Source organism: Ilyonectria robusta (genome assembly GCF_021365365.1).
Source record: "Ilyonectria robusta strain PMI_751 chromosome Unknown BGZ61scaffold_4, whole genome shotgun sequence".
Lineage (NCBI taxonomy): Eukaryota > Fungi > Ascomycota > Sordariomycetes > Hypocreales > Nectriaceae > Ilyonectria > Ilyonectria robusta.
The window spans coordinates 1,036,469-1,056,759 of NW_025764438.1; the positions used below are offsets into that span (position 1 = coordinate 1,036,469).

At 53.1% G+C, this 20,291-nt stretch overlaps 8 protein-coding genes across 8 annotated transcripts; 4 read left to right on the forward strand and 4 right to left on the reverse strand.

The window, feature by feature from the left end:
* Positions 1–422: 422 nt before the first annotated feature.
* On the forward strand, positions 423–2,085 carry BGZ61DRAFT_444888 (uncharacterized protein). Its single transcript, XM_046245008.1, has 5 exons — positions 423–911; positions 970–1,083; positions 1,156–1,172; positions 1,235–1,385; positions 1,447–2,085. The coding sequence occupies exons 1-5, from the start codon at positions 615–617 to the stop codon at positions 2,032–2,034; spliced, it is 1,167 nt and encodes a 388-aa protein (XP_046108373.1). The 5' UTR covers positions 423–614; the 3' UTR covers positions 2,035–2,085.
* On the reverse strand, positions 2,033–5,722 carry BGZ61DRAFT_162963 (uncharacterized protein). Its single transcript, XM_046237483.1, has 5 exons — positions 5,154–5,722; positions 4,492–5,102; positions 4,352–4,445; positions 4,219–4,301; positions 2,033–4,170 (listed from the first exon to the last, which is right to left on the reverse strand). Exons 1-5 carry the CDS (start codon positions 5,487–5,489, stop codon positions 2,118–2,120), a joined length of 3,177 nt encoding a protein of 1,058 aa, XP_046108374.1. The 5' UTR covers positions 5,490–5,722; the 3' UTR covers positions 2,033–2,117.
* A 76-nt stretch (positions 5,723–5,798) lies between these two features.
* BGZ61DRAFT_162977 (uncharacterized protein) lies at positions 5,799–6,708 on the reverse strand. Its single transcript, XM_046237484.1, has one exon. It carries the CDS (start codon positions 6,596–6,598, stop codon positions 6,146–6,148), a length of 453 nt encoding a protein of 150 aa, XP_046108375.1. The 5' UTR covers positions 6,599–6,708; the 3' UTR covers positions 5,799–6,145.
* A 1,121-nt stretch (positions 6,709–7,829) lies between these two features.
* On the forward strand, positions 7,830–9,488 carry BGZ61DRAFT_344810 (uncharacterized protein; the record flags this gene model as incomplete). Its single annotated transcript, XM_046239736.1, has 2 exons — positions 7,830–9,214; positions 9,272–9,488. 2 exons carry the CDS (start codon positions 7,830–7,832, stop codon positions 9,486–9,488), a joined length of 1,602 nt encoding a protein of 533 aa, XP_046108376.1.
* Positions 9,489–11,435: 1,947 nt separating this feature from the next.
* On the forward strand, positions 11,436–12,701 carry BGZ61DRAFT_444898 (uncharacterized protein). The gene is made up of 2 exons (XM_046245009.1): positions 11,436–11,617; positions 11,675–12,701. Exons 1-2 carry the CDS (start codon positions 11,540–11,542, stop codon positions 12,458–12,460), a joined length of 864 nt encoding a protein of 287 aa, XP_046108377.1. The 5' UTR covers positions 11,436–11,539; the 3' UTR covers positions 12,461–12,701.
* A 321-nt stretch (positions 12,702–13,022) lies between these two features.
* BGZ61DRAFT_528857 (uncharacterized protein) lies at positions 13,023–14,617 on the reverse strand (the record flags this gene model as incomplete). Its single annotated transcript, XM_046253323.1, has 2 exons — positions 13,023–14,407; positions 14,458–14,617. 2 exons carry the CDS (start codon positions 14,615–14,617, stop codon positions 13,023–13,025), a joined length of 1,545 nt encoding a protein of 514 aa, XP_046108378.1.
* A 1,472-nt stretch (positions 14,618–16,089) lies between these two features.
* BGZ61DRAFT_528858 (uncharacterized protein) lies at positions 16,090–17,709 on the forward strand (the record flags this gene model as incomplete). The annotated part of the gene is made up of 1 exon (XM_046253324.1): positions 16,090–17,709. One exon carries the CDS (start codon positions 16,090–16,092, stop codon positions 17,707–17,709), a length of 1,620 nt encoding a protein of 539 aa, XP_046108379.1.
* A 171-nt stretch (positions 17,710–17,880) lies between these two features.
* Positions 17,881–19,911, reverse strand: BGZ61DRAFT_163067 (uncharacterized protein). Its single transcript, XM_046237485.1, has 2 exons — positions 19,819–19,911; positions 17,881–19,766 (listed from the first exon to the last, which is right to left on the reverse strand). Exon 2 carries the CDS (start codon positions 19,760–19,762, stop codon positions 18,311–18,313), a length of 1,452 nt encoding a protein of 483 aa, XP_046108380.1. The 5' UTR covers positions 19,763–19,766; positions 19,819–19,911; the 3' UTR covers positions 17,881–18,310.
* Between the last annotated feature and the right edge of the window lie 380 nt (positions 19,912–20,291).

Here is a 20,291-nt window from a genome sequence, read left to right on the forward strand (position 1 = left end):
GATAGTGCGCGTTGGAGACTTTGGACCTGGCAACAGGAAAGTTTGGCGAGTTACAGCATGGCAGGGAGCAACCGTAAAGGCAGGGGCGGTGCGGTACGGTACGGTGCGTTGCGGTGCGGTGCGTCGCCGGTGCCAGTTGGTGTAATGTACCTGGCGCACTACGGCCAGACGTACCTGCTGCGAGGTACCCTTCAAAACCCACATGTTTACAAGTCCACAGGGGACTTGCCTGCGCCCAACAAACAAGCAAGCCCTGGCAGTTGGCACTACCTGTGGCTGGTGCATGCGTCTTGTGTGCTGTGGCGGTGCGCACCAGAGCAAACCTAATTCGGCTCACCGACGCTCACCGTGCTGGAATAGCTCTCTTGGCCTGGCGGGGTGATGACGAGCCCCTCTCTCCCCTCTCCCACTTTCAGGGTCTTGCCCAAACAGATCAAGCTGCCTTTGACAAACGCGACCAGGCCTAATGCCAATCCCACGTTTTATGCCTAAGGCTGAATCTGCGTCAACCCTTTTGCCTCCTGTGGTTACATCCGAGTGATACAGATGCGGCCCTGCATGCCCTCGGCTTAGACATGCGGAGGTGACCCACCCACCAATCAATCAAGAGCTATATGACTACTGAGGAGAGACAACACCATTCTCGGCCGAACCCGGCCGCTGATAACACTCTTATCTCACTATATAAGGGCAACCGCTCCTCCAACTGCTCCATCACGCTCCACCTCTGCAGTACAGAAACAATGGCCGCCACCGCAAAGATCCCAATTATTGACGTTTCCGCCTCGGGCGTGGACCAGAAGGAGATTGCGCGTCAGCTTGTGGACGCTGCTGAGGAACACGGCTTCATCTATATTCGAAATCTGGGCCGCGACATCTCGGCCGGGGACGTTGATGGCGCATTTGCCCTCGTGAGTCACCTGAAATGGTTGGAACAAATAACTCAATGCTAACTGAGTGGCCCTGTAGTCGAAAAAGACATTTGAATGCCCGGTAGAGGAGAAGCAGAAATGCACTATCCAGACCAACAACCGAGGATGGTCGGGAATGCACTCCGAGACCCTGGATCCAAAGAACCAGAAGGTAAGCCATGACTCAATGTCTTTTGATTCTTCTCCCATCCACTTGTTCTGATGCTGATGGATCCCTATCTAGGTCGGAGACTTCAAAGAGTAAGACACCCGTACACCCCACTAGATTTGATGCGAGACAAGAACTCATACAAACAATCTAGAGCCTTCAACTTTGGCGAATTCACCAATGGCAAAGCCCAGCAACCTCTTCCCACCCCAATCCTTACAGATGAACCCCAAATCAGCGCCTTTTCGGATTCTTGCCATGCCCTCTGTCAAAAACTCCTCTACCTTCTGGGTATTGGCCTCGGTGTAAGCTAAATCTCACACCCTCTGAAGCTCAATGAGACTAGGTTGATCCTGATACATCCAGGTTGATGACTTCTTCTCTTCCGCCCATAAAAGGGACAAGGGCGCATCTGGCTCTATACTCCGCTTCCTCCGCTACCCACCAGCTGATTCTACGGCGCATTCCGAAGACGACATTCGTGCTGGAGCTCACTCAGACTACGGTTCCGTTACTCTACTCTTCCGCCTAAAGGGCCAAGCAGGCCTTGAGGTGCTTACCAAGGAGAATGTCTGGGCTCCTGTCCCTGTTTGCCCGCCCGGCACCGAGGATGACCCTAGCCCGCCGATTCTCATCAACATCGGCGACCTGCTCTCGTACTGGACCAACGGCCTGTTTCGGAGCACGGTTCACCGAGTTGTCTTCCCAACGGACGGGAGTGTGGGTGTAAAGGGCGAGACAAGCAATGGACCGAGGTACTCCATGGCATACTTCTGTCACCCCGTGGGGTCAGCACCACTCGAGCCCGTCCCCAGCGAGCGGGTAAAGAATTTCTTGCCGTCTGAGGGGACTCCGAATGCGAACCCATATGCCGAGAGGAAGGTCATGACCGCCGATGAGCACCTTTTCATGAGACTCAAGGAAAGTTACGGAGACTTGTATGATAAGAAATGATAGGTACAATGCCCTAAGCTTTTAAAACGGGTGCAATTCGTAAACTAACTCATGTTTCGTAAGTCATTGTCGTTGGATCCCTACTACACAATGCCGCAATACCACCGTCTCCACGGATCATGCCACCCATCATAATACTTTCGCGTGACATTCTCATCTTCCATGATCGTGACGTACTTCAACACCCGCCAGTCGTAAATTGTCACCCAATCGCGTCTATCCTCTGGGAGCGATGCCCTCCTCTCTTCAACAGATGCAAGGAGAGCCTTTGTTTCTGCTTGCTGCCCCACGCTGTCGACCAACAGGAGTGTGTTTGGGCGAGGTTCCCAGTGCTGGTCATCCACAGTCCTCGCCTTTTCTCGTTCTAACCAACCGTCAAGATCCTCGATGGGGTCTAATATGCCATGACCATGGAGTAAAGACTTTGCTTCGGCAGAGGTATCTAGAATGTCCGCGGCTATCAAGATGACGGTCTTTACAAACCGGCATGCGCTTCCGGAATAGCGACAGCTGGTTCGCAGGGGAGCCACTGATTGCGACTCTGCCTGTTCAGGAGTTTGAGAATGCGCGGCATATTCCTCTGCTCTCAGAAACGATAGCTCTTTGTCAGCTACTCGTTGATCCTCGCTGTCGGGGATCCCGCTGTCGGGGATTTCGATGTCTAAGATTATAATATCCGTTGTGTCCTCCATTGGAGAAGTTGGGCGGGGAATTTGTGAGGAGCGGAACTTTGAAGTGGTGGCAGTTGTGAATGATGCCTCGGGTGACGAAGTGAGGTCAATTACTTCAGGCAGGAGTTGTAGGTTGCAAAGTGGAATGGAAGAGAAAGACGAAGGATCTGACTGCGAGTTGCCATTGATGTCTGTCAGAGGTTTGCGTGTTTGCGAGGATGTTTGCTTCTGCGTAGGCTGTGCAGTAGTTTGGGTCAATGTTTGCTTTAATTTCTGTCGTTTGTGTGGTGATGATGGCTTTGCTGGAGGGGAAATGCGCTTGTGGCTGACATGTCTGTCGGTTGGCGAATTAGTTTGAATAGTGGGCGCAGACATAGTCGCATTTGTGACGTTTGTGACGGCTGGCAAAGGGCGCGTTCCCGCGAATCGATCGTGACAAGGGCTTTCTAGTCCAATGGGAAGTAACCTGGCAGCGACAGGCGAGGTCGGAGTCCAAGCCACGGTCGAGGCCTGGGAAGATCTTCGAGGCGATGGTGTAGGCATCGTTGTCATGGTGAGCTGGCTGATGGCATCCACTGCGACTCCTCGAGGATCCGCTCCTTCGAGCTTCGCAATCCACTGCAGGTTCTCCTGACTATCCTCCAACACCTTTGCCGTAGTGGCATCCTTCGCCATCTCCTGGAGCTGCTCAAAGGAGACAGTGTCCGTATAGTCACGATCGCAGTGGACCTTGGTCACTGATGGAAACCGCAAACTCCAAAATCCAGTGTTTCCCACCTTGTCAAAGCTGAAGCACTTCAAGTCAAAGACTAAGGGATTGGTAAAGACAACCGCCAACGGCATGCCCTGTTCAACACCCGGGGTAAGCTTGAGTTCGAGGTGAGTGTTCTCGTTGGAGGGAACAGGCATGGGGTTGGCGTAGGTGACGACATCTCTAAGCATCGTCTCGTTGAGCTCCACAACGTTGACCACAGTGAATTCAGGCTTGGCGTTCCATCTCTTGACTTGCTCTCTGTTGTCAAGACATCCCAAATAGAAGTGAGTCCATTTCAAGTCGGCAATTCGATACCCTCTTGCCTTGACTGGGTCGTATCGAGCTCCAACCACGGCAAAGTCCCCGACATCCCCGAAATTACCAATATATTCTTTTTTGAGCTTAATGCAACAACTTGAGAATGGTCGTCGGAGATCTGAAAAGTCGAAATATGGATCGTCCGGTTTTAGAACAAGACCTTCCTTTTTGCCTAGAATTGTCCTCGCAAATACTTTCCGCAAGTTTGATGCGCCCAAGTTATGATCGAAATCAATGACCTCGCGCTGGACCAGCTCTGCCCATCCTCTTTTAAAATAAATTAGGCTGGAGAGGAGTTTGAACCTCTCGGAATGGCGAACATTGATAAGGGACTGGTCGTCTAGGAGTAAGAGATCGTAATACACTATCATTAAATGTTCATGAGGCCCAGGCCTGCTTCGCTTAGTAGTTGAACAATGAACAAGGGAGGGCTTACTATACAAGGAGTCCTGCTCCGTATTCAAAAAACGGCCTCGTCGAGATACATGCTTTCTTACTTTATGAAAAGGGAGAATTCTTTGTTCCTGTGAAGTGTTAGAATATGTTGGCATCGATCAGGCTCATCTGGACGCACGGAATCATCGTATACAAGCAATTCGCCTTCCAAAATGCAACCCTTTGTGACCCTTGCGTCACCCTGTCCAATTTTTAATGATTCTAGAATGATCCTATGGAAATTAGTTTCGTTGCATGAAATTGAGCTGTGACACGTACCCATGAAGCGCCTGTCTATCCTCAGTGCTATCCTTGCCGCTCTTCGAGAAAATTTGGACGCATTGGTCGCCTTTACTGAGGTCGATATGAATTTGGCAATACTCCCCATCCATTTTCTCTTCAACGCTCATTCGCCCATGACCCATGTCAAGAGAATGCTTGATGCTTCGTCCCTTCATCCAGGGTTGCCGCCCCACCTTGACTCCCAGCTGAGGCTTAACGAAGCTGAGTATCCGCTCTCGAGATGTTTTGCGCGCCCCAGTAGGCAAGAGCCTACTCCGAATGGCCTGAACAGTATTAATGGCAGTAGAAAAGTCGTCCTGGACTTTAAGCACTGAAGGGAGGATTGGATCGCAAAGACGGTAGATAAGATGAGGATCGAGCAACAGAGGCTGGTAATCTTTGAGGATGAGCCTGGTGAACCATTTGGCCTCGTTTGCATTCAAACGCCTGTAAACTTTTTCGAGATCGCCCCGGTTGCCCTGGGTAAGGGTAGCCTGGGAGCTTCGGATGGCAGGGGAACTCCATTTCACCCTGGAAGCCAGAGATTGCAGGATCTCGTCAATTTCCTCGACCGTAACCTGATGCTGTTTGTCGAATGAAGGATTTGGCTGACGAGTGATTAACTAGAGTTATTTTTGATATCTGGACCTGACACTCACAGTCACGGTGAGGAGTCGGGTAACACAATCAGCCAGATCAACCCCCGAGCCAGGTTGTCGATACTGTGACAATTCCGCAATACGAGAAGCCCCAAGAAAGAACGCCCGACCAATAATTTTTTCAAGAGTAGGCACCTGGATGCAGTAGACCCGATCTGTTCTCTTTTCTGGCAGCAATGTGGACAAGAGGGCACCTAGATTGGCATCGTGTGCATTGACGCGATCTCGATGACGCGTAAACCAACCGGCCACGACATGTGCGTTGCTCTTACGGGATACCGAAAGCTTGTAGGATGGTTCAAGCAGGTCGCAAACCAGGGCAAAGGGGAGCGGCATTGTGGAACAATGTCAAAATCATATCAGCGATGTTGGGAGGACGGGTCCAGGAGCGGGAGAGGAGACTGCTGATATAAAGGATCCGCTCTGGAGGTCGGTGTGGAATGAAGCTGGGTCTATTCACAGGCAAGCGCAGTCGCAGCTGTAGGCAGCAAGGGCAGTTGAGCAGAATGACTCCATTCTCGGGGGAGGATTTACGCAGCTGGGTCCGAGAAGCCTGGCGACAGTGCCTGGCTAAAGTGCCTGATGAGGTGTCACGCGTGCAGGATGGCCCGCACGTCTCCATCAAGCTAAAGTGAACACGGTACGCGACAATAACGGGAAGTCACATGATGTCCATTAAAACACTCCCTCATCCCATCTTTGTCCCCCATGCCATCCCCATGCTATCCCCATACCCTGAGTCCTCGGTCTCTCGCTGACATCAGCGGGGCGGACAAGCAATGGAATGCGGCACTGCAACCGGTTGAGGCATGACCTGCACGTGCAGACCCGGTGACAGGGCAGATGAAACACCACCACAGGGTCCATTGGCTGCTGCTAATTTCGGCGGAAATTGGGGCCAAGCGGCCATGTTGCACGGTTGCAGCTCAATTGCTGATGCGGCCCTTGCGTCGCCGCTACGCCGTTGCTGGGATTGGCGGGGGGATTGCTTGTCATGCTGGCAGTGATGAGAGCCAGTGAAGAGAGGGCACTACCACGAGCCCACAGTGCACTACGGAGTAGGGCGGGAGTGCTAGGCCCCTGTGGGAACGCCTGTGGACACACTTGCGCCAGCGGCCACTGGGAATCTGGCATCGAGCTGCGGCCCAAGTTGCGTGGCTCTGACTGGATCCCTTCGAAAATGGTGAGCGAATGTCTCTCTCAAGGAACCCCCTACTTCCTGCACCAGCATGCTGCAGGTCGTGCATCTGCAGCACGCCGCGAGCAACAGGAACCACAAGCAGCCAATGGCGCCGGCCGTATGGGGCCCGTTCTGGCTGGCCAACGGTGCCTCGAGCGATCCTTTTGGGCCATGGGCCATCCCATCGCTCCGATGAAATCCCCAACACGGACGGGCGCGGACCCCCCTGAGGCTGAGGATTGAGAATTGAGGGGCCGATGGTCATGAGAGGGTCAAGCCCGTCCCTCCGGAAGACACATCGACTCACCACCACACACTGTGGCAGACGAGTTGGGAGAGCCCAGCTGAGCAGCTAACGCGATGAGCATCGAGAAACGCAGCAAACTAACGGGGACCGGGGTCCGATCCACTGCCGACAGCTGGTTGTCCGGGTTAATGGTGCCATTTGGGCTGCGTCTCACAGCTCCGTTGATGGATGCATCCCGATGATAATCATAATAGTCGCCGCAATACGGGTACGGGCGGCGTCGGGCGCTGCCGAGGTGAATATAAACAAACCGCACCTCGTGATCTTGGACGACTTCCCGTTGGGATTCCTCTGTTCCGGCTCTCCCATTTCGCATCCGACCCATCCAACCGTCGTCATTCATTCATTTATCCATTATCATCACCACCGCGTCCCACCCACACACACACTGTTTTTCAATAGGTTCCTCACCGCCGTCGTCCAGTTCCAAGCATGATTGATCGCCACTCGCTTGGTTCTTGACAGACACCTCATCTCCCCCGCCCACGCTCATTTACGTCGCCAGTCTCGATACTACCGTTCCTTATCAGCACGCGCAGCCCGCCATCCAGACCCCCGCCGCCCCTTCATCCCCTAGAATAACGTCACCCTGCCCCGGACGACTTCCCCCTGGCCGACCCCCCGGTTCTGAGTTCCCAGACCGCAAAACGCCCACGCAACTCACTCAACTCACCCCCAATGGTTGTGCCCTAGGCGCGAGTCTTGCACTGCAGAGTCCACTCTGGCCCTTCTCGCACTCCCCAGCTGGGTTTGGTTCAGCGCTCTAGGCGTCGTCGGCGCTTCTGTTACCGCCACTGAGGGCCGCTGAGAGCCACTGAAGAGCCCCCGATACGCCCTCAACCCCCTGAGCCTCCACCACAACGGCGGCGCCAACCCCCAATGCGCAACACCACCCGCCGAAACTCGCCTACGCCTACAGTCCTCCACACCTCTCTTTCTCCTAACCCGCCATCGCTCCCTGATGCCCGGTTTCCTCCTTCAACTTTGCGCCGCCCATCGTTGTTCGTCCCTTTTGTTTGATGATTATCGCCATCTGACCCAAGCCCACCACAGAGCGCTCGCTGCCCGGCCCGTCGTCGCCGCCGTTGGACGGCGTCGCAGAGTCTATCGTGCTCCCGTCACTCACTTGCAGAAACGCCGAAAGACCGGTGACTTTTGTTCTTTTAAGCTCCTGGGGCGCCGCCTCGACATGGCTTCCCAGCAAGCGGTCCGCCGCCGCTACTCCGTTGCTGACCGAGTGCCTGCGGATTCAATCATGCCTGCTACAACCGCCGCTCCCAGCCCGGACAACATCAACAACAACCCAAAGACAACAGATGCCCCCGTCGCTGCGAGCGTACCCGCCCGTGACCTCTCACGGACTCGCCAGCAGAAGCAACCTGCCTCAACAACACACAGCCGTCAGGACAGCGCCGCCTCAACAGCATCGATGCCTCCACCGCCAGTCTCCCGAGAGGATGCTCCCCCCTTTAAACGTGGCCACTCACGCTCAAAGTCCAGCATGTGTCGACAGGTCAATCGACTCTCGCTAACCCTTCCAATTGCTCCCCCAACCAGCGATCCGTCCAGACCGACTCCCACCTCTGTTTCCGTGCCCCCCACGCCTATCGACTCGGCTGCCACTTCACCCTCCGACGCCAATGAGTTCATCATTGCCATTGCCGCTCAGGAGAGACGGGTGCTGGAACTTCGTGAGGAGTTGACTCGTGCAGAGACAGATCTAATTATCCTGAAGAAGAAATGGTCCTCACAGGATGCATCCCGCAAGAGGGCTGAACAGTACCCTCGAGAGGCTGTCCGGCCCACGACCCAAACCTCTGACGATGAGCCGACATCGGCAAGACGCAGCGTCGACCAGGACCGCAGAAAGCTATTGCAGCAGAGCCAGCCTTCAACTCCCCAAACACCTCAAGGTCGACGAAAGGTCATGCGCGGCGGCCACACCAGAACCCTGTCTCTCCTTTCTCCAGGAAAGGACGGAGCCTTCTCCCTCTACGAGGACCGCCCAGATCAGGAATCCGTCAAACTTCCCACGATTGAGCGCAGGGCTGCTCAATTAACCAACCCTAATCTGGCCAAGAGGGCCTCCTGGGCGCCGCGTTCCCAGCAAAACGTCCCAGGCGTTGCCCAAATGGCAGAGGACTTTAAACTAGGCTTCAAGGCTTTTGTCGACGACATTCGTCAAATCACAGTCGGAGACGAGCCGATTAATGGTCAGCAACTTCGATCCAGGGCAATTGAATCCCGTAACTCACTAGAGAATCAAGACACTGTTAGGCCGAGCCACGCCCTCCGACCGAAAGTAAGCACCGTGTTTGAGCCTCCTCACTCGGCCGAGTCGAGCCCAGTTCGAGGTGCCAAATCCGCAACGGCGACGAAGGAGACCCAGGACAAGGCAAAGACTAAGGGCAAACACTTTTCGTGGACCCCTCTTGGGGTTGACTCACTCGACGACAATGATTGGTCCAACTGGGAATCGCCGGCATCCACCAAGACCTCGCGCTGGAGCGGCTCGACCATGGGCAGCAGCCTCGACGACACGCCCGATGAGGACGAGCCGACCTCCACGCCCTCGTAAGCCAACTCACCATATTATTCTTCGACCTGGTCACATTCTAATTTCCCATCTAGAAAGAGAAAGTCGCTTGGCTTTGATTCCCCTCTCCTTTCCCCCAAGCTAGAGGAAATCTCGAATATGGTCAACCGACTCACGCCGACCAGTCTCAAGCGAACCGCGACCAACCTCATGGATGAGTGGGAGAAGTCACTAACGGAACCCCAAGTTCAACAGCGACGGGTCCCGAGCCAGGCCCGGGGCAAGGCTCAGAACAAGGAGAACAGTGTATAACAAGCGACAGATCATCATCTTGGTTTCCTACTACGGCGCAACCGGTCATATTGAACATACACAGAGCAATCTGAATACAGGGAAGGGAGAAGAAGAAAACTCAAAAAGTTACGGCGATACAGACCAACATTTTCACGAAGACAAAGACTCAAGGTCTCTCTGGAGGAGTTTGTATTCTCGCAGGTTACACTGGATCTTGGACCGTACATGGGGCGATATTTCTTTTGGTTTGCTTGCGAATTGTTTGGTTGGGCGAGTTGGAAGAAGGCTGCAAGTCTGTGCGTGCGTGCGTGCGTGCGATTGTTATCTTGTTGGGATAATGATAATGAATGACCATCATGAGTGATGACTGAGGAATCTTTGTATTCTGAGTCTGAATTCGAAATATCAAGAAAACATGCCAAAGTAAAATTACGAGTTTGGGGTGGACTTGGGATGTGATGTTTCTGGAAATGTGATTGCCGCACACTTTGCGGGCTGTGTGCTTAGATTACTTGCATATGGGTGAGATGGATCATGATGATGGGCATGATGATGAATCCTGTCCCCACGGCGGGCCGTGTGTCGTGTTGCCACGATGTGTCCGGCCCTTCAATCCACTGCTGTCTCAAGAATTAGGGCAGCGGGCGGACAGAACTCGGGGATGGGACGGGGAACAGTGGACAGCTATTCCTCCCCCGCATCCCACTGCGTCATTTCAAAACAGCTCAGCAACACAGGACAAAGGGAAATGATGATCTGGTCTGGGACACATCTCACTTCTAGATCCAAACTAGATGAAGCCAGAAAAGACGGAACGGCGCCTCCACTCTACATAAAACCGGGCGTTACCAGGGCAGCCGGGGTTTCTGAAGTGTGGCTGTGGGTGGCTCGGGGCCGTGGAGATGCCGTTCCGTTGGGATCGATGGCCGATGGCTGAGGGGGGATGCGGGAGAGTGGAGAGTGGAGAGTGGATGCGAGTGCGACGCCCAGCTTCTTCCATTAAGTTAACTAGCGGGGAGCAGGGAACTCGCTGGAAGCACGGTAGGCGGTGTGGTCGCACTGGGAGACCGAAGGGCAAAATGGACCCTAGAGGCTACTGCATGCACCTGCGCGTCGACGATGCGGGCGGATGGAGATGGCGGAGGAACAGGCGGTTGAGAGAGGGCGAGGGAAATTGACCATTGTTCATAATTGCGCCGGCCCCGATGGACCGACTGCGAGTCTGGAAAGTAGTAGCAAAATGTGCCGTCGTCAAGGGCGACATCTCCATCACCAACCTACCAACTCAAGAGCTGGTTTTTCCGTGTCTGCTTGATTCAGGTGGCGGTCCCACCAAAACGGAACCGGCCTGGTCTGGATGTCGCGCTGCTTTTTCTTTTTTTCTGCATAAGCCACCCACCGATTTGAGCCGATTCCCACAACAAGTGGTCAGCTCAAATCGACAAAGAAAAAGAAATATCCTGGGCTGTTCACGACCACGAGTGGTGTGACCCCCGACGTCACCGGATCAGCCGAGGGGCCGGCCCGGAGGTTTACGGACTTTGCCGCTGTTCCATAACATGCGCCGAAGCACACATCCCGTTGCGTCGACGGATCTGCGACAAAGTCGGAATGAGGATGAATTACTTGCCCTGAATCCTACGCATGTGAAGCAGGCCCAGCGTAGACGTCGGCGTCGGACCAACAAAGAAGGGTGCTTTGTAACTTGAGTTTGCAGAGTCGCTGGTGCTGATGGTGGCTTTATAGGCGGGTGCGAGTGCGAAGCCACACACGTGCGAATGCGCCCTCACAAGACCGAAGCTGACACGCCCCTCGCACTCTCTTTCGCACAATGAGCAAACCAGAGAGGACTGTTCGAAGAATGTTCAGAAATACGTGACAAAGTGCAAATGTGTAGGCAGCTATTGGTTTAAGTGAAATGATTTTGTCTAAATAAAAGCTGCCAAGATGCCACCACCTCCAACCCAGCTCTCTTGACCATCACCAATACCATCGCCTCTAGCACCTGGTACCTATCACCATTTACACAATAGCCAGAATCTCGCCATTGCGGACTTGCAACAGCCAAGATGAACCATCCCCAATTCCGTCCCAAGTTGGCCTTCACCAACAAGCCACTAAACTTCCTACCCAAGGCCAAGACCTCTGTAAGTCCAAGTCTCGCAAACCCCAAAGAGCCCTGTTTTGCTGACTGTCATGATTAGGCCATGTTTAAGGATGCCTTTAAACTCCGCACCATCATCCTCATCGGAGCCATCATCCAGATTCCTCTCTGCGCCATCTTGCCCATTCGCTATGCCATCATCCCTGCTCTGGCTCTCCTGCTGAGCTCGATCATCACGACTATTTCTCAGGCTCGGAAGCCGGAATCTAATAATTTCATGAACCACATTGTCACTGGTCGCTCTAGTGCGCAGGTTCCCTCCACTTCCACGGCATCCCTCGGCCGTTTCAGCTCACAGCCAGCTGAAGCCCCCATCGTCGTCTTCAACATCGGCTCCCAATTCAACCACCCGCTCGGCATTCTCGCCCCGGGAGTCAAGGACCTCGGTGAACGCTTCTTAGCCTTGAAGCGGGATCTATTAAATCGCCGCGAGGAATTCGGTCTCCTAGGTGTATCGTCGTTCATCGGCAACGAGCAAGCGAGCAACAACACCAGTATGCTCACCTGCTTCTTTCGCGACGTCGAGAGTTTGCATCGCTTTGCGCACGAGCCGATGCATCGAGAGGTCGTGGGCTGGTTTGACCAGAAGAAATACCCACACATTGGCGTCTTCCACGAAACCTTCTGTGTACCGGCTAAAAATTACGAGACGGTGTACCTCAACTGTCGTCCAGTCTTGCTGGGCCGAGCAGCAGTCCAGATGTCAAGCCAGAAGGCGGAGCCAGAGTGGGCAAATTGCCTAGTCAGTGCGGACACACCACTGTTGAAGACACAGTATTCGAGACTGTCACGCTATGAGACTGGAAAACCCAAGGAGAATGAGTGAGTAGATACGGCTTGGATGTTGGATTGCGGTGCTTTTCTCTTTTTTTTGCTGGCGCATAGGGTTGTCATTTTATAGCCAAGGCAAAAGCCCAACAAGGGTGGATGTTGTAATGACGTTTGTATAAAATCTAGGCGAATGTGGCGTGTGTTAGGAGCATCGGTTTTGGTGGTTGTAATTGGTGCCAGCGCCACCATACCTACATAGCATGCGAGAAGGTAATTGGAGCTTAATATTTGTATCTCATCAACCGAAAATCCCATTCCTAGTCACATGAATCGTTTAATGATAGTGATTGACTAGGGACTTGCTAAAGAGAGTAAAGGGAAGACAACAAGAACAATACTACCAACTCTCTGCTGCTGATGAAAGAAGATCCCTCCAATCCTCAGGCAGATATCTTGACAACTTAGTACAGCTCAAACAAAGAATAGTACCAGCACAGCCAAAACTCGGTTCCATATTCGTGCGAGTAGACCGGTCCGAAATTCGTCATAGTGAAAGAGTGTGAATTCTGAAAGATAAGTACAACTGCCCGGGCGCGCGACAGCTGTAGTTGAGTGTGTTATTGAAGTGTGTTTGTATGAGTTTCGTGTAAACTTGCCGAGGACGGACCCCAAGGCAACGGTTCACCAATCCAGTCAAATTCGATGAATTCTGAGGGGAAATCGTTCTCTTGATACAGGGGCATTCCAAGCAGTTCGTCTTGATTGAAGGGCATGAGCTGCTGCCCTACCAGAGGATCGTCGAGATTGGGTGCCGAGGAAAGAAGATAGGGTTGGTAATCCTCTCGAGTCGGCGTTGTTGGTGAGGTCTGAGGGATACTAAGCACACCACTACTATGGCTTGATTGTGAAACCGAAGCGGGGCCTTGCATCCAAGGAGACATCATTGAGTATTGGGCCGGGACGACGTCTTGGCAATTGCCAGTATCGTTCTCCGTCCCGGCATCGTTCTCTGTCCCGGCAGACGGAGTCTCCTGGACCCTCTGATCAAACCGGCTCTGGACCTCGTTCAGCATATCCGTGAGAATCGGTAAAAAATTGCAGTCATCTCTAACGTGCAATGGTTGGCCATCGAGGACAGCCGGAACGATTCTATGCGCCTCCTTTTTCCAAAAGTCTTGTATCATCCCCACGGTCTCTTCGACCACAGGTCTGATATAAGGACTCTCTGGTTTTGGCTTGTTCTCAAAGAGGATGTTCCAGATCTTGTACCATTGTCCGAATGGGGACAGAGTGCGGTCGTGACGGATTTTCAAGAGCTCCAGCCTCTCTGGCGAGACACCTTCGGGGTTGCTGGTCTTGGCATGAGGTGAGAGCTCGCAGGACCTGGACCGGATGTGTTCGTCGCGCGCCAGACAGGAGGAGAAGACCTCGTAACAGACGGGACAGGGCAAGCCCTGCAAGTGTCGTCGTTGGATATGTTGCCGAACGTCTCGGATCCGCATCAACTTGAGATGCATACAGTTCGTGTAAGAGGATGGAGATAACTTGTAAAAAGGACAGGCCCAAGCCCGTGAGTCGCCTGCTGACTTTTCTCCGGGTGGGTTTCCAGGGCATTCGTCTTCGTCGTCGTCGTCGTCGCCGTCGTCTGAGTCGAAGTCTCTTTCTTTGTTCAGATGATCCAGCCTACGAGTTGACTGGTGCCCCGCTCGTGACGTTGTGCCAGATGTCTTCTTGGCTACGCCTTTAGAGCGGCAAGATGATTCCTTCTTTCTCGATGGCGGAGCGCCTCGTTGTAGAGTGTGCAATGAGCCATGTACATTGCACACCGAAACCGAAGTTCCTGCCAGGCTCTCTGTTGACGGATCGATTTGTTGGGCATTGTCGGTAGTGGACGAAGGGAGGGTAACTCTGGAGTCGACGAGACCACGGAAGACGAGTGGAAACCAGCCGACACTGGGCGCTTTCAACGATGTTCCGATATTTGGGCCGGCCGAGCATAATTCTGTATGTCCTTGTTAGTTGGATCGCCACATTTGACTGGTGTGTACATACTCAAGTTGCCCTCCTTGCTGGAGCTGGAGCTGTTGCCACCATACAGGCTCCGAAACGCTCGAAATGCTGTCCCCAATATTCCAGAGGAATCTGACCTGTCCATCGACGAGTGAGCCTCGTTGTTGAATCGGCAAATCAGTGTGACTCCGTAATGTTCCATGTTCAGCAATGGGGCGACGGGAATTGAAGTCTTCAGGTAGAAGTCTTCGTAACCAAGTGATGTTGCCACAAGAAGCGCTCCGAGTTCGCACTGGGGCTATTTTGGCTAATAACCCCCGTATCAGCAAACGCGTGATAAAAAGCAAAGGACGGATAATACTCTAATGCAGTCCCCACAGCTCCAGCCCTTCGAAATAGGGCATGACGTAGAACGTTGGGTGTCCGACTCAGTTGTGATTTTTGGGAGCAGGAATGCCCGACTCACTGGTGATTTCTTGGACAAGGGGTGTCCGACTCACTGTGATTTTTGAGAGAAGAGTGCCCGACTCATTGTGATTTTTGAGAGTAGCGTTGCATGGTGGCTTGCCAATAGGCCTGACCCCCAAGCCTGGCGGAATTGCTTCTTTCACGTTGGTGACAACATGAGCGCGTAGTTTTGACGATCCGATTGGAAGAAGTGCAACTATGATGGGGGCGCCGAGCCACCGAGCCAACTACCCATGAGTCTTAGCCTTAGTCATCCCTATTGAGAGAAGATATCATTATCTCTAGTCCAACTTGCGCCTTTGCAGCCTTGTTTTGCTGGCTTGTGGCGCCTGGTATCCACCGACGTTATTGTGCAATCAGGAGCCCCGAATCCCGAGTTGGGGCGGTACGACTCGGTGGAGTCGAGGGATGTATAACAATTGTGCCCACGAGGCACTCCTGGGTGTAAAGCCGCATGTGATGTCTCAGCCGCCGGCGTGTGTCCTCTCGGGCGAAGTGTGTTGCATCTCGGAGCGTATCAGGCTGGGTGGATGTGGGGGCGGCGGAACAGAGGACGGATTAGGAGAAAGAATAACGAAAGCGATCACAGTTGAAATATCTAGATATATCCGTACGTTCTCAGCTGTGTATCTTCTTCGTCACAGAGGTGTCAACATCATAGTCCGGTAGCTATTTTGGGCTGTATCAAGGGTCATTATCAACCCGCCGCCGCGCACACTTGTAAAGCGCAGCCGAGTTCTCATCATTGCTCACACCTCAAATCTGCCACAGCCTGGCCGGGCGGCCCCAGCCCCTTGTCTTGCTAGGGCTGGATCGAGGCATTTGTTCTCAAGGCTCAGTCGAGTACGCGCCTGTGCTGGTCGGCCAGAGGTAGCCGGCCTTGGCTCCGGGTTTATTGGACAGGACTGAATGTGCGCTCGTCACTGACCTGTTGCAACGGAGTGTGCCCAGCTGTCAGCCCCCCGTGGTTTGCCACTCGGCATCGGACGGGGTATGGGTGTGTGTGGGGTGTGTATTCTTGTGTATTTTCTCAGCGGTGTTAGTTCTGAAAAGCCATCACGGCCTCCCAAAGGTCGTAGCCGATTCCAAGTTAAAAGGATGCCGAAACCCTACTGGATAGTTTGCAGAGACATAGACTGCTTAGGTTCCCTCCGGAGTGCATATTTTCCCCCTTGTTGGGTAGTGAGCGTTCAAGCCACCATCACCATGTCTCAGCCCATCGAGAACTTGTCTTCGACGGCGGAGCCTGACCAGCAGGTCGTCAAGTACAAACGCACCATTAGGCGCCGCATCACCCGGGATCTGAAGAAGTTCTTCAAATCACCACAGCCACGAGCGTCTGCCTACTCTCCTGCCGAGAGCGAAAGCCAAAGTACGGATTGGAACTCCCCCGACTTCCATTTCAAGAAGCTTGAGTCAATGTATGCCAAGGTGGTAGCCCTGCTAGGCAAGAGAAAGTGGGAGCCGTCGCAGTTCAACAAAGATGACGCCGATGAAAGCTCCGGCGGCAGGGAAAACAACCCCAAAGGCCAGTCTGGCGACAATGACAACCACAAGAGGCCTCCAGAGTCCTTCTTTGCTTGCCCCTTCTACAAGCTCAACCATAGAAAATTCTCTGAGTGCGGCACGTGCAAGCTGAGGGATCTCAGATGCGTCAAGCAACACATCAAACGCAAACACCTCGCTGGGGACGATTGTAAAAAGTGCGGGACTCGATGGAAAGACAAGAAACAATGGGACGACCACATCCGAGCCGGAGACTGCCAGCCTCGCACTCCTCCCTTGAGCCCCTGGGTTGATGGATTTCTTCTCGAGGCAGAGTTGGGGGTCATCAAAGGGTGGGGGCCAAAGGGGGACGAATGGCAGAAATGGAACTGGATGTACAAGAAGCTCTTCCCTTGGAGCAAGATGCCCCAATCGCCGTATGTTAGGCACGGGGCGGTTGGCGTCTTGGAAACGGTCAGCCCGCGGCTCGAGCGAGCGCTGCAAGAACGGTTTAAGGCTGTGGAGTGCCAGTGCGCGGGAAAGGATTCCGGGACCATGTCGAAGGTTGCTATGGATGCTTTTTATACCGAGGTGAAGCGTGACGGAGATGAAGGGGGTGAACCTTCCGAGAGCTCCGAGAGCTCCGAGAGCTCCGAGAGCTCTGACGGCTCCGACACCTCCGACACCTCGTCCTTGGCTATAGCCGACCGTCCGATGTTCCCCCCGGCCCCGCAACTACCGGTGATGGCCCCACTTGGGACGGAGCCGGCCGTCTACGATGCCGGCGAGCCCTCCACTGTCAATGGATCCCTCGTCCCGGAGCAAGACCAAATCCCTGACTTCAACAATGACGACGTCTCGGCGTTCGGAGACCTGACGAACCATCGGCCGGCGACAGCGCCACTTGAGGCTGGCTATGCCCAATACGACAATTCTCAGTCCCATTTCCCAGGCATGACTCCCGGTATCGCTGGGACTCCCCCCTTCCTTGGATACCAGCCCCGAAACTCCTCTTGGGGCTTCGAGGGATACCAGAACCAAACTGGTGATCAATCTTTTGGCAGTGGTGGTCCCCAGGGGTTCCAAGCTAGTGAGAGTGAATATCGGCCGCACCAACAGCAGCAACTGCAACAACTGCAAGAAGCCCAGCAGCAACAGTGGGAATATTTCATGCGGGAACGCCAATTGCTGCAGCAACAGTTGAATTGTCTCCAGCGGGAACGCCAACTGCTGCAGCAACAGTTCCCGATGTTGCCTACAATGGGGAACGGAGACATGATCATAGGCACACTTGATCCCTCCCTCTTCGGTGCGCAAAACGACGCTGGTCCCCAGACATGATCAAATGATACCCGGGATTGCACAACAGACTCTTCGGGTCGACGATCGTGCACTTCTACATGTCCATGTTGCATCGCTTCCGCTTGGCCAGAATTTTATTTCGTTTTTTGATACGGGGGGCTCTTTCAAAAGTCTTATCCAGGCGCTTGTAAACCACATCTATTTATACCTGTCGATATATATAAAGCTGTTACAGTCTCGTTAAGGTAACCTGCTATGCTTAAGGGCTAATAGAAATTAGGAAGTACTGAGTGTACTTAGTATACTTAGGTATCTACTCTAATAATTAGTTGACTTATTGGCGTTATTTTTCTTCTGGATAAGACTTTTGAAAGGGCCCCTCCGTACACCGGGCCATATATGTTTCTATCTTGTTTTACTCAAAATCACTTTGGTATCCTATTGGCACATTTTGAATCAGCGTATTTTGGCCACTTAGAATAGAATCACTGTTTGGTTGATCGGTATGCTCATTTATGACCCTCGAGCCTCGGCCCTTAATTCTCAATGCATTTACAACTTAAGCATGCTCGCCCTCTGTCCCAAAATCACCGATCCATACTGCTTCCAAGCCCTCACATTTCTCCAATATTACACAAATTCAGACTCCGCCGTCATTTCCCAGCACCTTCCTCAATAGATCATCCAAAGTCTGCCTATGCAGAGCCTCCAACGCCATCTCCTCGTCCTCATGTTGTCGAACAAGCAGGCCACAACTCGCCAGGTACTCCGCAATGCGTTCCCTGCCGTACCGGGCCCAGTAATCTCTCACCATGGTCACCACCAGGCCTACACCATCTCCCAGGTACGCTGATTGATGAGAGCTGGCGCTGGGAGAGACAGCAGCCCAGATGCGCTGCCACCGCTTGGGCTCGCTCAGGTACATCCTGTCCTTCCTCATCAAGTTGAATATTGCATACTCAGTGAGACCGTCCACCTTGTCGGGGCTGCGTAGCTCACATGTCCTCGCCTGGATATGTGTTTCACATTCCACACCGTCATCGAATGTTTGTCGACATATCGGGCAGTACGGCGGCTGTTTGTGATACCTTTGGAGGTGGCGAATCACTTCCTCGATAGAGTGGAGATCGTCATGAAACAGACATTGCTGGTACCTTGTCGGATTGGAGACGTAGAAAGGACAGGCCAGACGACAGTAGCCGTCGACGCGGGAAATAACAACGAGTTCGGGGTCGGACCCATCTTCTTTCTCTCTGAAGCGGGCTGATTGACCCTGCCAGTATGTCACTCTGGCGCGTTTGCGAAGCTGGTTCCCATCATTCGGTGGCATGACGTATCGTGCCGTGGTCCTCCAGGCCTGAATCTTCTCAGAGAAAAACTCCAACATTGAAGATCGCAGGTTTTGGAACGGATGATTCTCAGGTAAATTGTACTCTTCAATGACGCTGTATTCACAAACGACGGCTTCGTCCTCGCTGTCGAGGTCTTCATCGGTGTCACAGCCGCAGCTCGAGGAATGACTCTCCAGTTCACTGTCAGAGGTAAACAACCTGCCCTTGTTTATAGAATTGGATGGATTGAGGAATGAGGAGTGATCGCGGTGACCATGGTTCCTAACTTGTGACACGGCCCGCCCAGACCTGTCCCTTTTGGTTCCGAAGAGTGGAGTGATGCGCGACTCATTGTTCCGGTGACTTTCTGAAGGATTGGACGCAGAGGATACGCATCCAGACGCCGGTCTCAATGGAAGATGAGATACTGTACTCGCCGTGTTGCGGCATGTAAACTGGGGCGAGTGCCTTGCCTTGCCAGTCGAATCACTCTCACAAATCCCGCTCGGCGTCGCGGCCCCGACATTCCAATATGTGGTATCCGAGCAAGTTCTGATATCGGTCGAGGTTTGAGGATCTTTATTCCGATCAACATCGGGTCTCCGAGACTGATCAGTTCTGTTAATTCCAGGAACTGGGGTTGCATCCACGCAGTTGTAGATGCCGTGGTGTTGTCGGAGAAGTGTATTCGAAGTAGATGGAGGGGCTTCTGAATCTGAGGTCCCCCCCACCTTATTTGTCGGTAAATGAAGGAGTTTCATTTCTCTAAGTCAACGGTGAGTGAAATTTGCCAAACATGTCCTTCTAGAACTCTCACCTCAATGTAGATGAACGGCAATCGGCCACTGGTTGTAAAGCTCTCAATGTACCTGTAACAAAGGCCCTAAGCCCCTAAAATATGTGCTGGACATTAGCATCATCCTCTTTATATATAACGGAGACATTGAAAGATTTGATTTTGCACGAAGCATAGGCAGGTTGAAGGACGAGAGGGCTTTGCCAGTGGCATGGTTGGAGGTGGTTCCACGTGTTGGTCGCAGCCTGCTTGTGGTGCACACCAGTGCGCTTCAAAGTACCGGGACTTTTTTGTAGCGTGGTCCCACGACCGAGATTGCGTATCTGTACTTTTGTGGTTGAAATCACGTTTGCGACAAAGAGCAATGCGTGACCCACACTCATCATTTTCAACTGAACCAAACGCGCCATGAAAATGGTTATTGTTGGCGTTCTGTGCATGCACTTTGTGGCCCGTTGGAATGGGCAGTGGTGTCGACAACCTTGAAAGTAGCA